General features: G+C 42.7%; 1 protein-coding gene across 1 annotated transcript in view; it reads right to left on the reverse strand.

The window, feature by feature from the left end:
• Positions 1-877: 877 nt before the first annotated feature.
• The window catches only part of npas3 (neuronal PAS domain protein 3), a 1,500,089-nt gene continuing 1,473,032 nt past the window's right edge, over positions 878-27,934 (reverse strand). Inside the window, exons 10-12 of the mRNA XM_078562825.1 lie at positions 21,050-21,197; positions 12,094-12,209; positions 878-4,571 (exon numbers count right to left, since the gene is read on the reverse strand). Of these exons, the coding sequence (XP_078418951.1) occupies positions 3,262-4,571; positions 12,094-12,209; positions 21,050-21,197 (1,574 nt within the window). The 3' untranslated portion in view covers positions 878-3,261. The remainder of the gene's footprint in view (positions 4,572-12,093; positions 12,210-21,049; positions 21,198-27,934) is intronic.

Here is a 27,934-nt window from a genome sequence, read left to right on the forward strand (position 1 = left end):
AAATACACAAAGGGGACCTATCTGATTTCCTTTAAATCTGTGTCCTGGTCCACAAAGAGCTAAGTGGAACAGGTTAATATTTAGTAATTAAAAAGTTAAAGATGTCAAATATAATAGCGCTCTACATGAGATTACGGCAAGTATGTTCATTATAATTATTTTATAAGGAACAATTGCTTAAGTGTCATATCATTCCCAAAATCTCCCATAACCCTCATTCAATAGATAAAGGTGAATAAAGAAAACATTTTAATGCCACTGTGGCATTTTTTACTATATCTAAATATGTTAAAACTGTTGAAAGAAACATACAGAACTAACATTTATGCAGTGTACAGTTTATAATATGAACTTTAGAATTAATGCACAGAACACTCCAGGTTCTAAATTAAATTATGAAGTATGGGAAGTTCCAAGCTAGTCTGCAATACATTGACAGCACACAAACTGCTAATTCTCAACTGCATTAGCTTTTTGAACAAGGTCATATATCATTCTGATTAATGCAGATATTTAGATCAATACTAACACATCAGTAAATATTGACTGTCCACTTTCATTGGAATGAATAGATTTTGGGAAGCTGTTTAGCCCAACTTATTTTACTCTTGTGCTATGCATGTATTGATAAATATATTTTATAACTTCCTTACTTGAGTAACCACTAACAGAAAGAAATCTCTTTGAAGTCTGTGGTTTACAGTCTTTTTCGCATTTTCAAAGCTATATAATGACCAGTAAATAAAACCTTCATAAAGTATAGGTTATTGATTATGACAATATTGATATTATGTGCATGAGATGTTTAAAGCTTCATTACTAGCTTTAATGTATTAATAGTTTGGATGTATGTGTAAAAGAATGATGCCAGATAGTAACAAATCCAAGAAAAGTTTATTATGAATATGGCATTTGCAGGATGATAAAATCAAGTTACATAACCATGTATGACATGTTTCTTTGAATTGATGAAATAATCTACAAAAGTATAAAAGAATCCTGTTGTAAATGAAGTATGTACATTTCCGGTTTGCAGCATTATCTGTGATCAATGAAATGTTCTTTTAAATAAGCCAGGCACTCAGAAGGTTAGCTTCAGTTAGCTTGAAGTTTGAAGCACAAAAATAAATGTACCATAGTTGTCTCTTTAAATTTACTTTTAATTGTTTTGTATTGTAGAGTTGGTAACACTGTTAACATTGATACTAATAGAACCCCTCACCCCATTGTTCAGCTACTTGGCACCAATTCCTCATAAAATATTTTATATACTTGTACAAGAAATAGTTAAAAACACAGACACAGCCTTCACAGGTGATGAATTTTTCATACTGTAATTTGAAACACTATGTGATTTGACAGCAGCTGTGATTATTGTTAGTTCAAATCACCAGAAACCATCTGACACCAACACAGAAACATTTAAAAAAAAAGCTCCTTTTGCTGTTTTAGCTATTGTTTGCAGTTAGAGCACAGGGAGTCTGGGAATGTTTATAGCTGAGGCTCCATGGTGGCAATCTGTCACATACATCTGAGCCCAGCTATTTAGTGCATTTTTGGCAAGATGGAAGATAAGTCATACCCAGAATTCCTCTGTGAAAATGGTTCCAGTAACCATGAGCTAGTTAAGAGTCTTTTATCTCTGAGAGAGGTCTGAAAAATACACAGCAAAGCAACAGCAGAAACAAAAGGTATACAGACAGTGGAAGCAGCATAAGGTGACACTACAGAGGAAGGCCATCACACAAAAAACATCACCTTCCAAGAATCACTGGTTCACGAGGATTGCGATAATGAAACTGACCATTGCAGACTAGAGATAAAGCACAGTGAAGACAAAGGACAATATTGCCACATTAGCTTAGTATATACTGCATATAGTAACACACATTAAATTTTGCAATGGGACTGACAGTCAAGGACACTTACACATTGTACACGTTACTTATCTCACTCTCATTATTAGATGCCTTAATGAACAGCTGCCAAAGATGGAGTGAAAGAAGCACTTATACTGACAATCACAAATAGTGTCAAACACTAGAATGTGTTTTTTTGGCAAAATGATGACAGAAAAATAGAATTGTGAGTCTATTAATTCATGTGCAGTTTTGATTTGTGTACCTATTCCAAGCTTATAAACTCAATCTTGAATTTCTGTTTCAGTACTAACAACTAAAGTACAATTAGAATTTCCTCTATTTCAGTAAACAGAAGAATAAAGAAACATAACATGTTAAATATTCTTCTTAAAACTCTAAAACAATGCTATTTTAAGTTGCAGATTAGCCTCAGTTATACTGAGAAAAATATAGCTGAAAATAAATGCAAGTATCTAACCTCAACTCAATCTTATTGAGTTTCCTTAAAGCACTTTGAAAAAAGGCAGAACGACTATAAAAACGGTGTGAGGCTTTGTGTTTTTTAGTCTGGAGGTAAAGTTTGCATGGCTGCAAAAAACATTAACACAGATTCTGGTCATAAGAGAATGAGGAGACTGCAGCCACAAGCTAGCAACTAAATCCATTTGTCTAGTACAAAACAGCACTCTCCCACAAATTCCAGCCCATATGCTGCATATTTTATGAAGACAACAAAGATTAATAATGGTAGCACCATGGTAGCAGAAGTAATGTCTACTTATGGTTCATTAACTACACATGGATTCCATCTTCCTACAGTTTTCAAGAGTTTAACATTCTAGTCACAGGCCAGAATCAAATTATGTAAGAACCCAAATTGCTTTATGTGCAAGTAAGAAAAATCTGAACCATAAAAAAGAATTAAACTCTGCATAAAATTCCAAAATACTATGCCCTATTTTTAAAAAGAAAAAAAACCCCTTTAAAGTCTGACTTAGTCAAACAGGGTCATCTTTCTATACTTACCTCCTTCAACCTTGATCATATCAAGATCATTATAGATTAAATCTGTGATTCTCTCATTTTACAATCTCTTCACCATTGCATTTGCATCTTATGGCAGAGGCATGTACACATTAAAGGCATCTTCACAAAGATGCAAAGGAAAACACACCTTGGAAGAAACATTTACAATTAACTGGTAATTCAACTTTCTGAAGGCAAAAAAATAACTCTTTACATTACAGAATGATTAGTCATAGTTCAAGAGGGATATGAGAACAGTTGTATTGATGGTGTGAGCTGACCTGCTCAAGTTCAAAGTGCTAGCACTAGAATTCAGCTGAAAACATTGTCTATGCCTCAGAGTATAATACTGAACACAGTAAATGGTCATAGTTTAATCCTCTTTACGTTCCAACGATTGTGTGGTGTGAATGCCATTACTGTACACAGGAAACGGAAGTGTGGAAAAGAGTCCCTCTGCTGTTGTGAACACATTTCCTGCAGGCATTTGGGCCAGACTGGCCCCACTCACAGTGCTCCCGAATGGCCCTGACATATTAATTCGATGTACATGGTGATAAAGCATTTCCATTGGCGTCTTGGGCTCTAACCCAAAACTGGAACTGTTAACATCTACAAAATTGACAGCATGAGTATTAGGCAGCAAGTTGCCCTGCATGGCAAAGGTCACCTCAGCTGGGGCATATCGAATGGTGCCAGTGGTATAGACCCTCTGAGGAGTAGTGCTGGTGGCAGCTAGAGTTCCTGTCACCCTATGAACTAGGGGAAGCACCACATTACCAGCCTGTAACCTCTGCAGTGTTTCTAGATCACTGGTGTATAGCACAGAACTAGTGGTACTGGTGCTGCTAAGATGCTTGTCTCGTGGGGAGGTTGACAGAGGAGGAGACAGAGGGTCTGTGACAGAAACTAAGGTAGTGTTAGATGAGGCGCTGAACTGAGTTTTACGACTGGCAGTACTTTCCGTCCCTGGTGGGGTGAGAACAGAGTCTGGAATGGAGACATGTAAACTAGCGCTGGCCTGTGTAGAGGGGAAGTGCTCAGAGCTTGGGGGCTTGGTCATACTATAAGGGGACTCATTCCTTGAGATCTCTCTGTTAGGAGGGTAATTCCAAATACTGCTATCATTATCAAAATTTATAGGTTCTGTTATTTCTGTTTTAATTTTAAGCACTGAGGCACTGTTTGGTGAAGACAGCAGTTGTGGCTGATCTACTATGTTTGAGTCAAGTCCACTCGGGCTCGAAGCACTTGACAGCCTTCTACGTGTAACACTGCCTCCTTTTTGTTTTTTTCTCCTCTTCTTCCTCTTCTGGTGCTTGCTGGAAGACTGAATGTTCACCTCTCCTGCACTGTCTGAATCCTTGGCACTGTCTGAGGTCACTGATTCACGGTTTGGCAAGCGCATCTCTGATTCGCTGCCTGCATATCGTTCTACTTTGATCTGCATAGAACCAAAAGTGCCAAAGTTGTCCTCGGCTGCTTTCTGACTCTCAAAGTCTGAATTTTCAAAGCTATCATCACTGTCCCTGCTGTCCTGGTTGCTGGAGCTATTGCCGTCATCATTGCAGTTCATTTCTTGGTCCGAGTGGTTCCCAGACTGCTTCTTCCTGTCTGGCTCTGGATCATCACTGTTTTCAGATTGGTTTCCCTTCTCATCTGACTTGGAATTCTCATTGTCCTCTGGAGGAAATAGGGAAAAAAAAAATCAGTCACTCAAGGAAACATAATTGATTATAACAGATACCATTCACATTCTCCTACTGAAAAGAGTAGATGGGAAAATCAGCCTGGAAAATAGCAGAGATTACACTCTTCAAATAAACAGTACAACTCCTTCTAAAATGCCGGCGCTTTATACTTGTTCATATCCTTTATTAAAAGTACAGATGTAATTTAGAAGCTGTACTTAGAGAAGAGTAAATTTGATTAACAAAGTAGGGATAAATAATGTAAAATGACCAGATATCCAATTTGCAAATCCAAAACAATCCATTTTGAATAAAGGGCAGGGAAAAGTTTTCTTTGATCCTTCTCAAGACTTATTTTTGAGCAAAATCAGGAGAAAAATGACTTTATACAAACTTCAAGCTGGTTTTATGAAACAAAAACAAAAATAGCTGGAAAAACTCAGCAGGCCTAACAGCATCTGCGGAGAGGAATACAGTTAATGTTTCAAGTCCGTATGACTCTTCATCAGAACTAAAGAAATACAGAAATGAGGTGAAATATAAGCTGGTTGAGGGGGGGTGGGATAGAGGGCCAGTGATAGGTGGAGGCAAAGAAGAGATTGCCAAAGATGTAATAGACAAAAGGACAAAGGGGTGTTGACGGTGGTGATAGTATCTAAGAAATGTGCTAATGATGACATTAAGGGTAGAAAGCAGGATGAGCAAGTGACAGATGGCCCTAGTGGGGGTGGGGTGGGGGGGGAAGGGATTGAAATAGGCTAAAAGGTAGAGATAAAACAATGGATGGAAATACATTTAAAAATAATGGAAATAGGTGGGAAAAGAAAAATATATATTAAAAAAATATAAAAAATTATAAGTTATTGGAAAAAGGGGGATCGGAAAGAGGGTGGGGATGGAGGAGAGAGTTCATGATCTGAAGTTGTTGAACTCAATATTAGGTCCAGAAGGCTGTAAAGTGCCTTATCGGAAGATGAGGTGCTGTTCCTCCAGTTTGCGTTGAGCTTCACTGGAACATTGCAGCAGGCCAAGGACAGACATGTGGGCATGAGAGCGGGGTGGTGTGTTGAAATGGCAAGCGACAGGGAGGTCTGGGTCATGCTTGCGGATAGGCTGAAGGTGTTCCGCAAAGCGGTCACCCAGTCTGCGTTTGGTCTCTCCAATGTAGACGAAACCGCATTGGGAGCAGCGAATGCAGTAGACTAAATTGAGGGAAGTGCAAGTGAAATGCTGCTTCACTTGAAAGGAGTGTTTGGGCCCTTGGATGGTGAGGAGGGGGGAAGTAAAGGGTCAGGTGTTGCACCTTCTGCGGTTGCATGGGAAGGTGCAGTGGGAGGGGGTTGAGGTGTAGGGGGTGATGGAGGAGTGGACCAGGGTGTCCCAGAGGGAACGATCCCTGTGGAATGCCACCAAGGGGGGTGAAGGGAAGATGTGTTTGGTTGTTGCATCATGCTGGAGTTGGCAGAAATGGCGGAGCATGATCCTTTGAATGTGGAGGCTGGTGGGGTGATAAGTGAGGACAAGGGGGACCCTATCATGGTTCTGGGAGGGAGAGGAAGGTGTGATGGTGGATGCATGGGAGATGGGCCGGACACGGTTGAGGGCCCTGTCAACCACCATGGGTGGAAAACCTCAGTTAAGGAAGAAAGAAGACATGTCAGAGGAACTGTTTTTGAAAGTGGGGTCATCGGAACAGATGTGACGGAGGCGAAGGAACTGAGAGAATGGGATGGAGTCCTTACAGGAAGCGGGGTGTGAGGAGTTGTAGTCGAGGTAGCTGTGGGAGTCGGTAGGCTTGTAATGAATATTGGTGGACAGCCTATCACCAGAAATTGAGACAGAGAGGTCAAGGAAGGGAAGGGAACTGTCAGTGATGGACCATGTGAAAATGATGGGGGGGTGGAAACTGGAAGCAAAATTAATAAATTGTTCCAGGTCCAGACGAGAGCATGAAGCGGCACCGAAGCAGTCATCGATGTACCGGAGAAAGAGTTGTGGGAGGGGGCCTGAGTAGGACTGGAACAAGGAATGTTCCACATACCCCATAAAGAGAAAGGCATAACTGGGGCTCATGCGGGTACCCATAGCCACACCTTTTATTTGGAGGAAGTGATAGGAGTTTAAGGAGAAATTGTTCAGTGAGAGAACAAGTTCAGCCAGATGAGGAGAGTGGTGGTGGATGGGGATTGTTTGGGCGTCTGTTCAAGGAAGAAGTGGAGAGCCCTCAGACCATCCCGGTGGGGGATGGAGGCGTAGAGGGATTGAACGTCCATGGTGAAGAGGAGGCGGTTGGGGCCAGGGAACTGGAAATTGTTGATATGATGTAGGGTGTCAGAGGAATTGCGGATGTAGGTGGGAAAAGACTGGATAAGGGGAGAGAGAATGTAGTCAAGATAGCAAGAAATGAGGTCCATGGGGCAGGAGCAGGCTGACATGATCGGTCTGCTGGGACAGTCCTGTTTGTGGATTTTGGGTAGGAGGTAGAAGGGGGCCGTCCAAGGTTGGGAGACTATGAGGTTGGAAGCTGTTGAGGGAAGATCTCCAGAGGAAATGAGGTCAGTGACAGTCCTGGAAACAATGGCTTGATGTGCAGCAGTGGGGTCATGGTCCAGGGGGAGGTAGGAGGAAGTGTCTGTGAGTTGACGCTCAGCCTCTGCGAGGTAGAGGTCCAGCATCCAATTTTATGACTTGTGTTCAGATTCAGTTTGTGAGCCTAATCTGTGAGGCTCAAATTCAATTAGAAACAGGTAACATTGGAAGGAGGAGTGAATTAGCCAAAGAACCTGTTGTAAATGTTTTATCCAGAATGGGATCAATAAATCAGAGAAAGCTCTAGTGATAGTGGGACATCTGGGTTGCTGAATTAAGATCAACTGCAGAGTGCACCTCAAACTGATGATAAGGACCAGTGAACTGAGTTCACTGGTGTTGGTGGAGGGGGACGGAGCAGTCGTGGCCCTTAAATTGGAATGCTGTGCTCATCACTTTGTTTGTACCTGACGTCATTTTGCTCAAGGCCCTAATGAAGTTGGACCAGGTGTCTAGAGGAAGCCTTGTTAAATTATCCACACCATTTGTACTGGGTGGTGAGTAGTCTAACCAGCCAGTCTTAAAAGGGCAAGTGGAGGCTGCTCAGAAAACAGTTCAGGAAAACGTTTAATAAATCATTTCAATGGCCCAAATTTTGCTTGTGTGTGCTTTGTTAGCTAGGTTTTTTTGACCAAATTTAGGTTTAAACATTTTTTTCACACAAAGTTGTCGGAAGTGTGAGCTAATAACACAGCATTCTGCAGTCTCTCTCCATTAAATAACATTCTGCTTTTCTATTCTTCCTGCAAAAGTAGATAACCTCACTTTTGCCCACTCAAAAACCTTTGCAGATTCTTGGTATTCTTCGGCTTGCTTTCCTACCCATCTTCGCATTGCCAGCAAATTTGGCTACAATACATTTGGTTCCTTCATCCAAGTCATTAATAATAGATTGTAAATATTTGAGGTCCCAGCACTGATCCCTGTGTCACCCCACGAGTTACAGTTTATCAACCTGAAAATGGCCCATTTATCCCGACTCTCTGTTTCCTGTTAGTTAACCAATCCTCTATCCATGCTAATATATCACCCCAAACACCATGAGCATCTTGTGCAGTATCTTTTTATGTGGCACCTTATCGAATGCCTTTTGGAAATCCACTGGTACCCCTTTATCCAACCTTCTTGTTCCATTCTCAAAGAACTCTAATAAATTTGTCAAACACGATTTCCCTTTCACAAAACCACGTTTATTCTGCCTGATGGTATTATGATTTTCTAAATATCTTGCTCCTGTCTCCCTAAAAATTGAGGCATTTTGCAATGTTTACCTAACTGGCCTTTAGTCTCCTGCTTTCTTCTTTCTTGAATAGAGGTGCTGCACTTGGGGCTTTCCAATCCTCTGGGGGCTTTCCAGAATCTAGGGATTTTTTGTTTTATGATTACAACCAATGCATCCATTATCTCTGCAGCCACCTCTTTTTAAGATCCTAGGATGCAGGCCATCAGGTCCAGGGGACTTGTCAGCCTTTAGTCCCATTAGTTTCTCAGTACTTTTTCTCTAGCAATTGTGATTGTTTTAAGTACCTCCCTCCCTTTTGCATTTTGTTTTTCTACAATTGGGATGCTTTTTGCGTTTTCTATTGTGAATACAGATGCAAAATAATTGTTCAAAGTCTCTGCTATTTCCTTGTTTCCCATTATTAATTCTCCAGTTTCACCTTCTAAAGAACCAACGCCCACTTTAGCTTCTCTTTTACATTTTTTATTCTTGTAAAAGCTTTTACAGTCTGCTTTTATATTTTTGCTAGCTTTCTCTCATACTCTAATTTCTAAAATTCTAAAATTTTCCAATCATCTGGGCTACGACTATTCTTTACAGCATTGTATGTATTTTTTTCAATTTGATACCATCCTTAACTTCCTTAGTTAGCCATGGATGGTGCATCCTTCTTATAGATTCTTTCTTTCTCAATGGAATATATCTTCGTCGAGAGTTATGAAATATCTCCTCAAATGTCTGCTACTGCTTCTTTACTGTCTTACCTTTTAACCTATTTTCCCAGTCCACTTTAGCCAATTCTATCTTGATACCCTTGCAATTACCTTTATTTAAGTTTATAACTCTAGTTTCAGACCCAAGTGTCTCACCCTCAAACTGAATGTGAAATTCTTTCATGTTGTGATCACTCTTCTGGGACTTTGATGAACAACAGATAAATAATATACCTCTTTAATTAACGAGATTAAAGGATTGGGAAGAAGACATCGGAAGGACTGAGAAGAAAGGTGAATATCCCATCCTCACAACAAGTGGCTGGCTGATTCACACATTATTAAATGCGTATGTAGTTCGGACATTGTCATTTTTCTTTAGCAAAATCTGGGTTTATATTTTTTTCAGTTCAAAATAAAGGAGTAGGAGCTTCATTGGCCTGTCTGCGGCCCAATTGCTGGGTACGGCTCCACCAGTCATGGCCTCCTCCCCACCACCATCCAGCTCCAACTACCAGGTTGTCCAGCATGAGAGGTGGATGATTTCCTGTCAGCTGAGAACTGGCGAGATTCAGTGGGGCTTATGTTTGGCACCACAGCTAAATGGCAGAAGACCTGGGCTGCTAAATGCTTTGGGGTTTCTGTTGACAAGAACTGGTGGATAGTAGCTCCAGTGAACCCACTAGCCACCCATTCTCCTCTGGTAATTAAAATCTATCATATCGTTGTTTTGAGGTGGCAGAGGGCCTATTCATCTGTTACAAAAATGCTGCCCCAACTCACTTTGATATAAATTAACAATTAAAAAAAAACTGCAGTTCTGTATTTTATAGTCATCGATATCAAATCAACCTTGCAGCTGGGAGATTTACTGTAAAATATTCATCCACGACACAAAGCATTAAATTTACATATAACTCTGAAGCAAGCATTGCTGTTTTCCATGAACAGTTTGATTTTAAAATCAAATATTCCTTGGTGAAAGAAACCTCCTTGAATTTTTTCAGTGGTTCATTGTTTTCCTTTGGGCCAAGCTGCACCATTTCCCCTACAAATGGAAAAACAGACTGATGGGCCAAAAGCAATATCACTTCCAAAGGTGGATATAAAGCCACACCATAATATTTCCAAACCCTGCTCCCTAATTTCACTTTATTTTCTTTAAATCTGCTGAAATAGACTGATAAATAGGAATAAGTCATAAATATATAGCAGATGCTAATAAATCCAATAAGTAATTCAGGCGAAAATTCTTTACTCAGTGTGTGGAGAGAATATGGAACCCAAGACCACATGGAATGCAAATAATAACATAGATTCGTTTAAGGAGAAATTCTACAAATACTTGGGGGAAAAGGAATAGAAAGATATTTTGATAGGGTTAGATGATGGAAGGTGGGAGAAGGCTTGTGAAATGCATGAAAAACAGAACAGGCTTGTTGGGCCACATTGCCTATTTTGTGTTATAAATCCTATGCAATTCTATGTAACTACACAGTAAAGTTTCAAATAGCCATGATATTGTATTGCTGTGAAAACTCATGAAGATAGCTATCAATCTTGGCACAGTTGGATAAAACCTTCAAATCAGTGAGGGAAGTATCTGGGTTGTCTTGGAGGTGTGTGTGGAAAATGTTGTCTGCAGCCCCATGATCAATTCTACTGAGGTAATGAGAGAAAATGTGAAATATAACTTCACCTCACCATTAGCAGCTACTTTGAATATGGTCACCCATTTCAACATCTGCTATCATTTCCAGTGGAAAATCTTGGAAGTGGCAATGACTGATGGGAAGCTGAGCAGCTTTTTGGTTAATTTCCTGCTCCAGCCTTAATACTGGTTGGAATGAGTAGCACACAGGAAGAATGTCTGGGTAACTGTCTTGTGAGTTTAATAACATAATATTCCTTTTACCTTGCTGAATCGCTTTAACTGGCATTTCCTCAGTAAATGCACCAAATCCCTTACTGCTGCTCTGGCCCATTTCAGTCACAGGATGGATTTGGCAATAGCAGTATACATGCAAAAATTGTGATTTCACAGATGTTTGGATGTTGAAAGCGTAATTTTAAAGCAAGGACATACACAGTTCTTGCGTATGTACAGTTACTTCAAACTTGCATTTGTGAATTAGATAATTTGGTATCCCCAATATTGGGAAAAGATCTTTATGGATCATCAATACTAACTATTACTGAGCTGCTCGAGCAAGACAAGAGATGAGCCCACATGTAGTCACACACGAAATTATGGATTTGATGGCACTGATGGTCGCGGTTTATCATTGCTTCGGAGAACAATAATGTGGATCCATGAAATTTTTAAACTGCATAAGGCTTAAATTGAAATTGCATGATTTTTTTATCAAACTTGGTTTTGGTGCCACCAATGGCTAAAGCAAATGACTAATTATACTGTAGAGTTCTCTCTACCATGCCAAATTAAGTGTCTGCATCATTGTGTTATCTAATTCAGAGTTTTTTTCAGTGCTGTGCAGCCCAATAATGTACATTGTGGAGTCCTTTAGTCGGTATGCTTTGCACTGTACAATGACATGCGGCATGGGGCAAGTAACAGAAATTGAAAGAATGAGCTTTGCTTATTTAAAAATAATCAAATTGGTGCGCAAACAACAAAACTAATAGTGACAGACACTTGTAGGTAGCTGGAGTCCTTACATGTACAAATGATCTGTCATACATGCAACACTAACCTATTAATTCTTAATCTATTTCTGTCAACGTTATGATACATCCCTGAGGATGCTGTATGTAGTAGGATACTCATATGAATGCTTCTGCTAAACAGAGATAGCAATACCTTTTGAGTTGAATTTGCATGTTTCATATTATGCAGTCATTAACTTGTTTTGAAATGTTTGTCATTTACTGTAGGAAGAATACACAAATAATATAGATCCACAAAAGCTTTTGGGCTTTGGGATTAGGCAGATACTTTTGGTGCTGGATTTAATATTTACCAGCAATACCTGAGTTTTCTTTCGAATCAGATTCGGTATCAGAAGTCTCAGATGATTCAGAGGTTTTCTCAGGAAGATTAGGAAGCTGTGCAATATCCATTGGGATGTCCTTATATTCAAAGTCACTAGGAGAATAACACTGATGTTAGATTCTGCACGTATACATTATCAAACATTCATTTAGAATCTGATGTTTGGCATTCTTTCATATTGAAGAGAGTAAACTAAAAAGCATACTTTAAGGCATTAAAACACTTCAGAAAATCCTTCTCTGAACCAATGAATATTACCATCGTAGCCATTTTTATCTTGACTTAATATTGCCATATTCTTTACTATCACTTCTCACCTGGTCCGAGATTTTACTGCCCCATCACGGCAAGCCATTCTAAACTCCATTGACTTCAGCGGGAATGTAAAATCCCGCTGCCACAAAATTCCACACTGATGTCAGATTTTGAAAGAACATTTTCATTCATGTATTTACTTCATCACAATGTTTTTGTCACAATTTCAAAATCAAAACCTCAATCAAATTGCTCACACAATAAAGCACAAATTACTTGCCTTTGGAGGTGGTTCAGGAAATGGTTTGTCTTCATTATTTTACTTGAAGAACATTGATAGTGCCCTGGTACAGTTGTAGAACTTGGAAAAGATCGGGGCCATGGTGGGGATGTTGGCCCTTGACATCAATGCAGCACTTGATTGGGTGTGGCACCAAGGAGTGTAAGTAAAACGTATGTCAATAGGGATCAGGGGAAAACCCTCCTGTGGCTGGAGACATATCCAGCACAAATAAAGATGGCTGTGGTTGTTGGAGATTAATCAGCTCAGCCCCAGTAACTCTTTCGAGTTATCAACAGTCACAGATTGTAACTCTTTCGAGTACAATCACAGTTCTTGGTTTCCGGGAGTGGGACATGAACCCACAACCTTCTGGTTCAAAGGCGAGGGTGCTATGAACTGAGCCACAGCTGACACCTCTCAGCCCCAGTAATAGTGCTCAGGCAGGGTCCTATGCCCAACCAGCTCCAGCTGCCTCAGCAATGACCTTCTCTTCATCAGAAGTGGGGCTGTTTCTTGATGATTGCGATGTTCAGCTCCATTTACAATTCTTCAAATAATGAATTAGTCAATGCCCATATGCAGCAAGAGCTGAAAAATATTCAGGCTTATACTGATAAGTCTCAAGTAACGTTAGTACCAGACAAGAGCCTAGTAATGACCATTTTCAAAAAGACAGCTTAACCACCTCCCTTTAATATTCAATGACATAACCACCACTAAATTTCCCAGCAGAAGCAGCAAGATCTCCTGATCCCTAAATCCTTTTACCACAAGAGTGTGATGGAATACTCTTCGATCACATAGATGAGTGCAGTTGCAACAATGCCCAAGCTGAACACAATCCAGGACAAAGCAGCCTGCGTGTTCAGTGGCCCACCCGCTAGCCTAAACTGTCACTCCCTCTATCATTGGCACACTGTGGTTGCAGTGTGTACTATGTACAGGGTGCACGGTGGCAAATCACCACGGTTTCTTTCTCAGTACCTTCCAAATCTTTGACCCCTACCATGTAGAAGGACAAAGGTAAGTACCCTTTAAGCCACGCAGCATCTTGATTTGGCCATATATTGTCACTCTTTCATTGTTGCTGCATCAAGTTCCTGAAGCTCCCTGGCAAACAGCACTGTGGGAGCACCTTCACAACATGGACTACAGAAGTTCAAAAATAAGACCCACCACCACCTTCTGAAGAGCAACTATCCCTGTAGTGATGGGCAATAAACTTTGGCCTTACCGGCAATGCCCGCATGTTAGGAATGAGTAAAGAAAAACCTTTAAGTAAAGTTATTCATTCCTCTTTGGCACTTTAATAAAAGAGTATGGAATTTACTCATTCATCCTGAACAGAGCCCACCTGATATCCCATCCATTCATTTCAACATATGGAAACTGGGTGTTTCATGTACTCCTCCTCCTTGATCTTCCTGTATTCGCTGTGTCCTATCCAGGTGCAGGAACAGGAAAATCTGCCCCGAGCATTCAGTCCACATCATGACCATCAGGTTGTCTAGTTTGTTGTCTTCATTCAGCCACTGGCCAATTTGCTTCTGCTGAAGTCTCCGTGTTTTCCTTTCCTGATAATTTTTTTTCTGCTTTCATAGAATGTTCAATATTCACCAATCATATCATTCAAAATCTTCCTTCCCAGTAATGCTGCACATTCCACTATCACTCCACTATCATTTTGTAGCAAAAGAAATTCTTCAAGTTACAGCCATCAGTTCCTCACCAACTTTTTTGAGGGCGAGTAGATGAAGATGCGAAAACCATGTTGGATTCGGGAGGGACAGAGCAACAGAGCGAGGTGCTATGGAGGGGCGGGGGGGCTAAAAAGAGAGGTGGTGAGAAGAATATTGGGCAGATAATTTGCTGTGAAGAGTGGAGAGAGAGCATTTTGAAAATGTGAAGAAAAGGACTCTGTTGCGGAAGAGAGATAGACAGATCCTGCCAGGCCTGTAGAGGGTGAGAACTCTTGCCTGAGAATGCCATTTCTCATTCTTCTGGAAGCCAGCTGCCTTATTATTGTTGGGGCTAGTAGATTGCTAAATTGCACAACTCAACATAAGAAGTATCACCAGTAAGAATATTTTTTTGAGGTAAGTCTTATCACTGACCCTCACAATAATACTAACATTTATAACAGTTAAAACGAATTTGACAGATTTTTTAAAAACTTTTTAGTAAGAGATAATGCAGCAACGTCCATCACATAAAAATGCATATTTCTTCAATTGTGTGTGATATTGCTGTGAAGAAAATAATGGATGTTTCTTTTCTTCCATAAAACAAGAGTAAAGTATACCTTTATAAATAGCACTTAACTGATAACGTGAGTGTCTCCTAGGTATTCAGATTCTGCTCATTTAAAGCTGGATACACCATTGAAGCAACGATGCTTCGAAGTAAGTATGCACTCAGTTAACATACTCAGTTTCAGGAGTAAAATATAAAACTTCCATTGTAATCATTTTCAAATAAGCCAACAAAAAAATCCTTTTTCTTATCCATGTGGGATTGCTGAAAGTTAGAACCAAATCAATCCAGTGCTGAGGATTTATGTGTTTTCCCTCCTGCTAGAGCCTGTTTTGAATTTGTACTCCCTTTACTATCCTCTCACAAATTATTCCAAAGCCATTTTAAACACTGTAATCCAGGTGGGTTTCTCTGTTGCAGTTCATGGTCACCTCAAGGTTAAAATCTAGTTATGGTGTATTCCTCAAGTTGTTATTAATAAATTACAATACGTTTCAAAAGTAATTCATTGGCTGCAAAATGCAGTGGGAGGTCTTGAGATCATGAAAGACAATGGCTGGGATCTTCCGTGCCTGCTGGCGTCGGGTGTGTTCGATGGCATGAGTGGACAATATAGCTTGACCGGGTTCACGATGGTGTGAAACCAGTTCATGATTGTCTTGCTCAGCCCACCAATGGCATTCCCCATCATCGGACATCGGGAACCTCATTGTAATACATCAGCATATCATTATTAGGCCTGCCCACCAGAATCATCCCCCACCCCCGCCCGGTTGGATCGTCCTCCCACGTCATCGGGAAAACACACCAGGGTAGAACATGTCTTGACAACTGTAACGCACAGGAGTCGGGACTTACCTGCCAGGGCCTTGCTCACATCGCGGACATCTGAGGAGCAGAAGATGCTGGAGCCCGACAGCAATGGCACACTGGAGGAACGTCCATGGCATGCTGGGTGGGTTCTCTAGGACATGGCTCTACTGCGAAGCAGCTCACGGAAGTTGGAAAGCCACCGTTGGTGCTCAGAGCAGATGATTGTAGAGGGGGTGGGAGAGGAAGGTCTAGGATCGGCTGAGAGAGGAAGAGGTGTCAGGAGTGGGTGAGGTTGGGAGGAAGGGAGTGAAGATGTCGGGGGGATGAGGTTGCTGGGAGGAATGAGGGTGCCAGGGGGGATGAGGTTGGTAGGGGTAGAATTAGGGTGTCGAGGGCGGGAGGGGGTAGGCTGGGAGGAGGGGAATGAAGGTGCCGGGTGGGGGGTGATGTTGGGAGGGGGAAATGAAGGTGTCGGGGTGGAGGTTGGTGGGGGAAGGGAGAACGTGGGGAGGATAGGGTAACAGGGGAGAACATGGCAACTGGGAAGGTAGGTGTAAGGGGGGGGTAGAAGGTGTAAGGGAAGGAGTGCGGAGAGGGGAGGGTGTCCAGGGGAGGAAGGGGTGCAGAAACGTGAGGGTGTCCAGGAGGAGGAAGGGGTGTGGAGAGGGGAGGGAGTAACGGTGGTCGAAGAAGAGTGGAGGAAGGAGGTAGGAGTAAGGCTGGAGGAAGAAGTCAGGAAGGGGGAGGGACTAAGCAAGGGGTGGGGGGTGGTGGGAGGACTAGTGGGGGTGGAAGGAGTTCGGGGGAGGAAGGGGTTCTGGGGGAGCAGGGTGCGAAGGGGGTAGTGGTTCCAAGGGGGAGAGATGCAGATAAACGTGCACGGGAGGGGTCAGATGGGTCCATGTCTGCTTCTTGGGGAACGAGCTCAGGGTGGGCATGGTATGGAGGAAGGGTGAGAATGACCGAGGGCAGAGTGAGGAGGGAGGGTGAGGGTTCAACATTAGAGTTAGAGGGGACGGTGAGGGTGGTTGGTGGGGACCCGGAGGCAGACATGGATCCTGGGGGTGGGAAGGAGGAGGTCGGGAAGGTGAATGTGGATGTGGGTGGGATTTTCGAGAAGGAAGGGAACATGTATGTTCACCTGGACATCCCTGAAGGAAAAGGGTTGTGGCTGGTATGTCACAGAGGGGAGGTGCAAGGTGATGCTGGGGGAGTCAACTGTGCTGGAAGAAAGGAAATGGGTGACTGGGGGAGGGCAAAAGATGGTGAAGCGCATGACAAACTGAATCCAGACCATGCTGTCCAAATCGAAAGTGAAACGAGAGTCATGGTGGGCGAGATCTGGCGCTACATGGGAGTGTGATCAGTGGGTGGACGAAGATGCAGGTCAGCTCAGAAAGTGAACCCCAGCAGGCAGCACTGAAAATACTCAGGACATTTAAGGTGAGTGTGAAACATGAAGGATCCGTGAGCGTGGGGAGAGTGCTTGCACGAGGCTCCGAAAGGCCATGCCACACGCACACTTCTCCCTCCAGAATCACTCATTGGCCAGCTGCTCCCTCTGCGGTGACAGAGGAGAAGGTTGAGGGGATCACAGGCAAAGGGGAATTGGAGGGAGAAGACAGTCTCTGAGATCCCTCAGTGGATGACCTAGGGGTGTCCAGTTTCGCTCCTCCTCCCTTTGGGTGCCCAAGGGACCCCGCCTGACTCCTTGAGGGGAAGGAGCACCAGGAGGGACGTGGAGATGCCCCGTTTCCCTCTCGCATTGTTACTGCACTCACGGTTACCATGATGGAGTGCAGGGCTGCGCACATCTCTGCATTCTGCTGGACCAGGTTCTCCATGGCGTCTGCCATCCTTCCCATGAGATGGGCTACATTAAATTCAGCCCAGTTTGTCCATTTAAAGAAGGGGATCATGAAGTGCACAATGACAAATGACAGCTGTTTCAGCTATGCCTGAACTGTTTGCAATTGTATCTTCAGGTTGCATGTTAGGGTCTAATTCCATTAATATCTTCTGAAGATCACTTCATGTAGTATTCAACAATCTTTTGGCAAATTTTCTATCCTTTTCAAAAAGCAGCCATTTATGCAGTCACTTTGTTTAAGCCTGCCAGTCTTTCAGAACCTCAGCATAAGGGCCATTCCTCAAGTGTGAGCCTAGGCAGGGATATCAGCAAGGTATTCAGCAGTGTGAGGAATCACAGAAATGTCAGATCCTGTCATGAGCTCATACCTATTTGTGCACATTCTAGCTGGAGGCACAAGCAATAATCAGAAGTGGGAAGACTGACTGATTCCTCCCCTCCCTGGCATAGGAATACTGAGTTGATGTTTACATCTTTGCCCTAGCTGAGAATAGTTAACTCCCTGGTTTGTAGGGCTTAGAGCTATATCTCATAGCGCATCTACCCACTCAGCCATTAATGGAAGCTCTCATAATTAAAACATTGCCTGTTTTTTCCTCAGTTCATAGTTAACGTCTTGCATTAGTGCTATTCTTGACTGGTAGGTCTTAGCTCAAATTAATCTATCTGGATACTGTTAAAGGTATACTTTGGTTGGACCCTCCCTTGGATAGATTCCCCAGCTGTCAATAGCAAACTTGAGCAAGACCAATGCACCTGATTGGGATTCAGACTTAGATTGTTTGGGTACGAGAGAAGACTCAGATCTCCTGATTAAGAGATGAGACTGAGGTTTGACCTTGGACATTCAAACGAATGGAGGAAACTGGATGTAACTTCGATCTGCTTGTTAAGATAAAGTCCAACTTATGTGCATTAGGAACGGAGTTGCCACTTCACTATTTGCTTTCTTTTGATTCATGGAGAATTTCCTGATGAGAACATCTTATTAGTTTCATCATTTTTAATGTTTAGCAAATACTCCCCCATTCTTGAACCATACCTTAGTAAACAGTATGGTTAGGGAGTGGCTCCCAGATTTCAGCTAATGTTGCTCAATAAGCAGTCACTTATAGTTTAGTAAAAGAAATTCTAAATAAAATTATCCACTGATTTTCCCCTTCTATGTCAGCTTTCTACTCGGCAGCTCTTACTCATCTGGTCATAATCAAGAACTTATTGCTTGGCTGTCATATATCCCATCTCACCACTCTTGGATCTAATATAAGAGTATTGTAAATTACAACACTCTATGTCAACACATCAATTTCATTTTATGGAATAATTTAACAGATCATACCAATTTTAGTCTCTAAATCTGTATTTGTATGATCTGCAAACTAACAAAAGATAATTAAACATAGTGAAAAGAAGTTAAGAGGCCTCAACACATTCAATTAAATGAAAACAGGAATTATTTTTTGCATTGTAGGTGCATAATGGCGACTACCACTTCCCTTTTTGTTGATTCACGGAGAATTTACTGATAAGAACATCTTACTGGTTTCACCATTTTTAATGTTTTGCAAATAATCTCCCACCCCTGTGTCATGACTTGTAAATGGCTCCCAGGTTTCAGCTTATGTTGCTAAGGGGGTCACCATCATCCCTCTCAATTCCCCCTGTTGCTAAATTATCAGGCTGCTTATCTGACATCCAGTACTGAATGAGCAGAAATATATTCCAATTAAATACAGGGAAGACTGAAGCCATTGTTTTCAGTTCCTGCTCCAAACTACATTGTCTAGCCAGTGACTCCATCCTTCTCCCTAGCAGCAGTCCAAGACTAAACTAGTCTATTTACAACCTTGATGTTATACTTGACCTCAAGGTGAGCTTCTGGCCACATATTCGCACCATCACTAGGACAGCCTATATCCATCTCCTTGACATCATCCAATTTTATTCCTGTCTCAACTCATCTGCTGGTTACCTTTAGATTTACTGCTCCAATGCTCCCCTGGCTTATCTTCCAATTTCTACCTTTTGTAAACTTGAGGTAATCCAAAACTTTGCCTTAACTTGAACCAAACCCCAATCCTCTATCAGTCCTATATTATGGGTAACTGTTGTTTACACCACACTTTGCAGAACTATAGAAGATTATCTTACCCATCTAAATTCCCAACCTTTTGTCAATATTCTTAACAAGGTAAATTGGTGCAAAATGTTTCCCAGAAGTTACATGACGATTGCTTGCGAAAAACTTCCGTTCACTTTCAGAACTGCTTTAGAAGCTAAGTGTTGTGTAGCAGTATTCCAAATCTGATCTGGTTTCACAGCATGAAAAGAAATTATCAGCCACACTGGCCATTTGTAAAATGTATATGAAATACTAAAGTAGAGAGAGCTCATTGTTGTGTGGCTTTGGTAATTTAGTTACCAGTTCACTGGATTAGTCAACAGAATGGCAAAAGGTGGTTTGATAATAGAAATAACACCTTTAACATGAAAATAATCCCAAGGTGATTTACAGACAAAAAAAAATTAAATAACTAAAAAGGAATGAAGGAGCAAACATTGGGCCATGGTAGGAGAGCTGGGAGAGGTGACTGCATAAATTCCACAGTTCAACAACTGTGGAATTTGCGAACCGATTCAGAAGCACTTGTCAACAAAGCGGTCACTAACATCTGACATAAGAAAGAATGATTTGCTTTTATACAATGTCAACAAATAAAACTACAATAATCACAAAATTTATCAACACATTTTATGGCAGACATTGCCAAATCGTTTTCGGACTTCTTGTACACTGTTATCACCTGTAAATTTAAGCGGTAACACTATCCAAAGAACTACTGAAAGATGTTGACAAATCTTTTGGACAGCACAATAATATTTCAAGAAACAATTGACATTAATCAGGCTGAACATCAATTCTTCAAACTATTCATAGATTTATCCAACACCATGTAGGGATAATTTCAATCTAACAATCCCTATGGTAAAATGGCTGGACCTACAGCCAGTTTTACCCCGAGCCCAATTTTACTTTAAATTTAGAAAAATTAGGCGGAGTGTAAAACTGATGGCCAACAAAAAGCCATCAACTTTGCAGTGGACGGTTTGTGTTGTTACTGCCACTATATCAATTTTTTGTAAATACAGCCACTGTGCAACATTTGGTCCAATTGTGAGAATTGAGGATGGGTGGATGTAAATGAATTTTTAACTATGTAAGCGACTTTCTAACATGAGTGGTACATATTAAGAATATGAACAATAGCAGCAAAAAAGAGAGGAAATATTTCAATGTGTATGTATAAGATATCTAAAGTTTTTAAACAACAAATTAGAGCAGACACCGAAGGCACTTTCTCCACAAAACTTTTAAATGCTGAGCAACAAAACACATTTCTTGGCCTGACTGCATTTTGAAAAAGAAAATCTATATTTGGACAGGAGTGATTATCTTACCTTAGAACATAATTGACCCAGATGACATTTTTCTCAGTGGCATTTTTTGCATTGAATGCAATAGTAGCACTGGACTGGATCCAAATGTAACCTCCATTTTTCTGCAGCCAGCGATAGTATTTAGTTACACATTGGCCCTTGTTCAATACTAAACAAAAGAAATCAATTTCTATTAGCAAGAGCAGTATTGTAGAAGGAACAATTATAGTTAGCTATGTTACACAAAGCATGCCCCATGCACTCTTTTATATCACTTTTTCATGGTGAGTAAACAACTTGCTCGAATACATCTGCCATGCTTAAGCAGTTCACTATGATGCATACAATAGCAAACTGGAGTGATTTATCCTCAGCTTTCTCTCACTACCTTCATTTGCAGAAGGGTATGTTTATCCTACTGATATTTCTGAGGTCAGGAATTTAAGATATGAGGAATCATAAGCATCCTACTTCACAACATGTTACTGCATTACTGCACTTCCCCATTAAGTATTATTCACTGGTTACTAATCTTGCACATAACGTTGAGAAACAGCCAGAAAGAACGGTTACTACTTCTAGTTATCTGACTAAATGTGTTAAGAATATAGTTGATAAATATTTAATCACTCCCTTTTGCTCCACAATCTGTAGTATGTTTAACAGAAGTTGTAAGGAAACAACTTTAACTATTAGCACTTAAGCATTACTTCAAATGCTGGCATAAGTTTTATTGCATGCAAGAAATAATTGCAAATAGCTGTTGCCATTTATATAACTGTATTTAAACAGTTAATATGAAACTTATAGAGGAATGCTGCAACCAATTCTAAATCATCCATAGCAGGTTTTCAATTACATAATAATGTTCTTATTACAAAGATTGACCACAAGGGGGTGCATTTTTCTCACGAGACTAACCACTCCAGAAGGTCCGTGGAATGTACAACTCCTATACTTCTGCTAAAATGAAGAAAATCTAATTACAGTAATAAATCTGATCACCTTAGCTGTGAAATGGTTTTGTCAACTGATACATATTTCCATTAATCATTTGCAAGTATAAATTAGAACAAGATGGAATGTTTCAGAGCAACATATTTCATTTACCAGTGTGTTCAATCTGTTTGTTTAATTGCAACTAATGAGTGTCAAATGTACAACTACTGTAGAAATTTTTTGCAAGCAAACTGAAAAGAGCATATTCATCTTTGATAATGATTTTCAAGAAAAAATTGGATTAATCCTCTAGTTGGTTGGTCAATAAAAGGAACTTAAGGAACAGCTACTAAAGATGCAGAATTTGCATAAACAAAAAACACAGCTATAGCAATAATTAAAAATCATATGACAATACTTCTTGATAAATACCTTAGAAAATGTACACAGTCTCAGCAAACTGATCTGAGTGCGCAATCAGGCACCAAGCTTACATTTAACATTCTTGGTTACACTTCCTAATGATTAATCTTTCTATAAAAGAATTGCACTAAAGCTATATTTAGATTGTGATTTGGAGAAGTGAAATGCATCCTTTGGTTTACTCTCATCTTACATACACTGCTGAACAAACGATATACCAGCTTGATAACTTAATTTGCAGATTTTAAACCAAAAGATGGTGATTATTTGTCAAAACTTTGAAAAGGGTTCCTTTTCATCATTCTTTTCTTTACACTTATTGCGATAAACTGCTCTGCAACTCATCTGAAAATACAATCTTATTAAGTCACACGACTGGTAGATTAGTGGAAGGAAATCAGAACTCTGACATATAGTTGCTTTAACTTCAACAGCTAAGTGGAAAGGTGTTGTACTGTTGATGGCCAGATTATCATCAGCTGGACATCACATTCCATTTGCACATAGCTTTCGTATAACTTCAGCAGAAGCATTAACCTCCCACCACTGAAGATTGTAAATTCAAATCTTGACTTTGACTGGCATTTACCGTTGCTTTTCCTTATTGGGTGAGTTTTCAGCGAGTCTGTTGGATGAGCCATTGTGCTTCAGAGGTGAAGCCAATTTTAGGAGATTATCAGGGGGAAAAGAGTAACTGGGAATAATCTTACTGGAAAATAACTTTTCTGATTGTCATGAATAAGTGTGTAAGCAAGATACAATTATGAGATGCCAAAAATTGTGCGTAGATAAGCACACGCTGATGTGTGTAAGTATATGTAGATCCACTCAAGGATGAATTGACAGTAGATAGTATGCTACCTACTTTTCATTTACTTCTCAAAATAACTGGTTAGGCTGACCTTTAATTACTTCCATTAGTCTTCCATTTCTAAATGGATCAATTAAGCACTGCTTAAATCTTTATGTCTCCACAATGGTTTTTCCTTTTTGTAGTTCTCAGGTTGAGCGCAACAACTATGGTATCTGAGTGGTTGTCTGCGAGCGCAGTGAGGCAGATTAGGAAAACGTTGAGTCTGAAAAGACATTTGAGAAAGAGGGGGTGGGAGCAGGAGGCAATCATTTGGGTGGAGATGATCTCAACAAAGCCAGTAGAGACACAAGTGAAATATTAGTTGAGCTCACAGGCTTCTTTCTTTCTTTCAATCAGTACACTGGTGAGATTCCATGGGACAGAATTTTCTGTTTGACGTGTGGGGGGGCGGGCCCCTCATGTCAGCGCGTAAAATGATGCGCGGTGATGTTGGGCGAGCGTCCCGACATCACCGCGCGCCATTGCGATATTTCACTGGGTGGGCACGCGATGAAGTTCGACGCGCGCCCGCCATTAATTAACGGGCCAGTTAAGGCCCTTAATTCATCAATCGATGCCGATTTTCAGGCGCCCGTGTGATCTTCGGCTCGGCGCACGGGAACAACGGGCAGGCGGGTAAGAGACTTTTTAATAAAACTCATCCACTGGGGGTTTAAGAGGGTTCAGTGGAGTTGTCAATCTGGTCTGTGAGTATTTATTGCAGAAAGTTTTTTAAACTTGCCTGTGTGATATGTAGCCGTTCAGAATGAATTCCAGCAGCTTTCTGTGTACTTTGAACCTTCAGCTCAGCACTCTTGAGTCAGGAATCTTTATCGGGCCTGCAGCTTTCCAGAGGCCTCCCTTTAGCCTGGGTATGGGTTCTGGCATGTACACTATAGGCAGCTCCTCTGAGGAGGAAAGGGCGGCTAGAATAAGGAGGAGGCCAGGAATGCACAATCAGCCTCCAGGGGAGCCACCTTTGGGAGTGCATGCACAGGCACAAGGGGCGCAGAGCCAAGACATAGTCCAAGGTGGAAGGGGCCGCAGAAAACGCCACTATCCTGCTGCCAGGGCATACAGGCGGCGAAGCAGCTACCTCAATATGTCTGAGGTGCAGTGCCGAAGGAGGCTCTGACTGTCAAGGGAGACAGTCAGCTACATCTGTCAGATGATTGGCTCTGAAATCTCTCCTAACTGTGTGGGTGGACACCCTAAGCCAGCGGCTCTGAAGGCCACAGTTGCCCTCAACTTCTATGCCTCTGGCTCCTTCCACGGCTCAGTGGATGAACTTTGCGGTGTCTCCCAATCAGCTGTCCACACTTGTATCAAGCAGGTTACAGACGCTCTGTTCAGATGGGCATTGACCTTCATCCACTTCCGTTGGGACCAGGCAAGTCAGGCATAGCGAGCCAGAGGCTTCGCGGCCTTTGCTGGCTTCTCCCCCATCTAGGGTGCAATAGACTGCACACATGTGGCATCAAGGCACCAACAGGTGAGCCCTGTGCCTTCGTCAACAGGAAGGGCTTCCACTCCATGAACGTGCAGATAGTGTGTGATCACAGGATGCTGATTCTATAAGTTTATGCAAGGTGCCCAGGCAGCTCCCATGGCGCCTACATCCTCAGACACTTACAGGTGCCGAGGCTCTTCAGTGCCCCAGCCCGGCTGGATGGATGGCTGGTGGGTGACAAGGACTATCCCCTCCGAAGGTGGCTCATGATGCCTCTCTGTCATCCAAGAACAGAAGCTGAGCAGCGCTACAATAGGAGTCACGCCTCCACAAGGGCTGTAGTGGAGAGAGCCATCGGTCTTCTCAAGATGCGCTTCCAATGCCTGGACTGCTCAGGGGGCGCACTCCAGTACCCCCCAGATTGTGTCTCGGTGATAGTGGTTGCATGCTGCGCTCTCCACAATCTTGTGCTGGAAAGGGGGGACACAATGGATGATGAAGACATTGACGCAGCGGACAAGGCTGCACACGATGAGTCCAGCACTAATTCTGAGGATGTGCAAGCACAGGGGAATGATAAGGGGCTAAACGCTGACCCAGGACTACACCAAGGAGGCAGGGACACCCGGGACAATTTAATCCAACGAGCCTTCAGCTAGCTCCACACAAATGGATCAGGAGGACCAGCCTTGCCTGGCACTTCCATAGTCGGCACTTAAGTGCTACATCTGCCAGGTCATCAGCTGCAACTAAGGGCTTTGGACATAAACCTCAATGTCCACTCAAACACTCATGACATGTATGTAAAACATACAATTGCAGAACAAAGGAGCCACCCTCAGCCATGGTAACACATCTGGTTTTAATTTTCACCATCATAAGGTCACACAAATTCAAACTGAAACCTTTTTCAAGCATAAACAAATAATAATTCCCTAATCTCAGGCCAACACAAAAGCACCAGTGAGAAACCCGTGGTGTGCCTAAGATGCCTTATGCTTACATTTACAGGTGCTATGTCTTGGTGCCGCCCCATCGCTGGGACTGGCATCTGAGACAGCCTGCTGACTCTGCTGTCCTGTTGGCCTCGATGATCTTGACGCTCGTCCTCTAGCCCGTGGAGCCTGTGCTGGCCCAGCCTGGGAGTGAGCTGCCAGCTCCACAGCTGGCATCTCCCCAGTTGTCGCAGCCTGACCCGATGAAGTGGTCACTGGGAGAGGGGCGGAGCAGCTGTTGCCCTCATCCGGAGCACCATGAGAGGAGCCCGCAGATACGACAGGCAGCTGCTGCGCTGACGTGAGGTCACCCCGGACCTTCCTGCTCACCATCAATGGATGGGCAATGAGCTGGGAAGCTTGAAGCCCACACCATCCCACATACTGGCACTGACCAGCTGTGGCCACTGGCGCTGTGAGGGTTTGCAGGATCCAAGCGTATCCCCAGGAGAAGCTGCTTGTTCTCCTGGAAGCCCCTCTCCATGAGAGTCGCCACTCCCTCCATGGAGGAAGCATGACGCTCTGCCATGAGGCTCATTGCATCACTCATGCTCCGCGTGGACTCCTCCACCACGGACACCAAGTGAAGCATCGTCTCATGCAACACTCCCAGATGCTTCTGCACACCCAGCCGCATTTCCTGCAGCTGCTGCGTCGCTCCGACTCCAGAGGCATCACGCACCGGCTGAGCATGCGCCTGGTCCCCTGCAGTCCTCTGGCTGCTGGCGCCATCGGCACTCTCTGTCTGCCAGCTCCTCCAGCGATTGTGAAGTGCCCTCTCCACTGTGCCCTGGGACACTAGCCAATGTTGCAATGCCCACTGATGTGTTAGTATCTGCGCTGGTGCCTGCTTCACAGAAATGGTGTGACGCAGGTGACAATTGAGGGCCCTCAGGTGTGAGAGGGGACATCTGGAATTGTTCCTGGTGGACAGGCTCTGATGATGCTGAAATTAACAACAAGGACAGTGGATCAGTTAGCGTGCACACAGTGACACACTTCATCCCTTTCCCCCAAGCACATAATGCGCTTAACCTCCAAGAACCTAAGGAGACGAACATTGGTGGGGTGGCAAATAGTCAGGAGGAGACCCAAACATTACAGGTGGATACAGACGGGCTGTTCAGATGGGCTAAGGAATGCCAAATGGAATGTCATGTGGATATGTGTGAGGTGATGCACTTGGGCAGGACAAACAAGGTACAGGGATACACGAGGAATGGTAGGACCGTGGAAAGTAAGGAGGATCAGAGGGACCTTGCTGGGCATGTCGACAGGCCCGTTAAGTTAGTGGGACAGGTATATAAGGTGTTTAAGAAGGTAAATGCCACTCTTTCCTTTATTAGCCAAGGAATAGAATATAGGAACAGGGAGGTCATGTTGTAAGTGCAGAAAATGCTGCCTAGGCCACAGCTGTAGTTCTGCGTGCAGTTGTGATATGCACTTCACGGGAAGGGTGTGATTGGAGTGGAGAGAGTGCAGAGGTTCATGACCAGGATGCATGCTGGGCTGGAGAGTTTGGCTTATGAGGAGACATAGCATAGACTGGGGTTACTTCCCCTGGAGCAGAGGAGATTGAGGGGTGACATTATTGAGCTTTATAACATTATGAGGGGCATAGATAGGGTCGACAGAAAGGAACTTTTCCCCTTGGCGGAGGGATGAGTAACCTGGTGGCATTAATTTAAGGTAAGGGGCATGAAGGTGACAGGTGAGGTGATGAGGAACTTTTGCACACAGTAATGCGGAAGGCACTGCCTGAAAGGGTGGTGGACACAGAAACCCTCCAGCATGTACTAAGTATTTGGATGTACAGTAGCGATGCCATGGCATACAAGGCCATGGGGATAGTGATCAGAAATGGGATAAGGTGACTTTGGAAGGTGCTTGACATGCGCATCTTCGAAGGGCCGAGGGACCTTTGTCGATGACCCACATGCCTGACTCTACCAGCCTGTGAATGAGCAATGTTGCTGCATTAATGATTCCAACAATCATCAGTGCTATGCATGGTGGGAAGACAGAGCGGATGTCACTGTTGACCTCAAATACCTGGCCGTTCCACCCCAGCCTCACCAACACCTGTGGAGCTGGGCACATGGCGCCTCTCAAGCTCCAGGGCCTCCTGTTCGAAGCGGCTTAAAATCATCAGCTGGGCCTGGCCGCCTCCAGCCCGCAAACACTCATACACATTGTGAGCCTTCTTCTCCTGAAAAACAGAGAGGACCATTCATTGGGTCTAATCG

The sequence above is a fragment of the Cetorhinus maximus genome, chromosome 18 (assembly GCF_964194155.1).
Source record: "Cetorhinus maximus chromosome 18, sCetMax3.hap1.1, whole genome shotgun sequence".
Classification (NCBI taxonomy): Eukaryota; Metazoa; Chordata; class Chondrichthyes; order Lamniformes; family Cetorhinidae; genus Cetorhinus; species Cetorhinus maximus.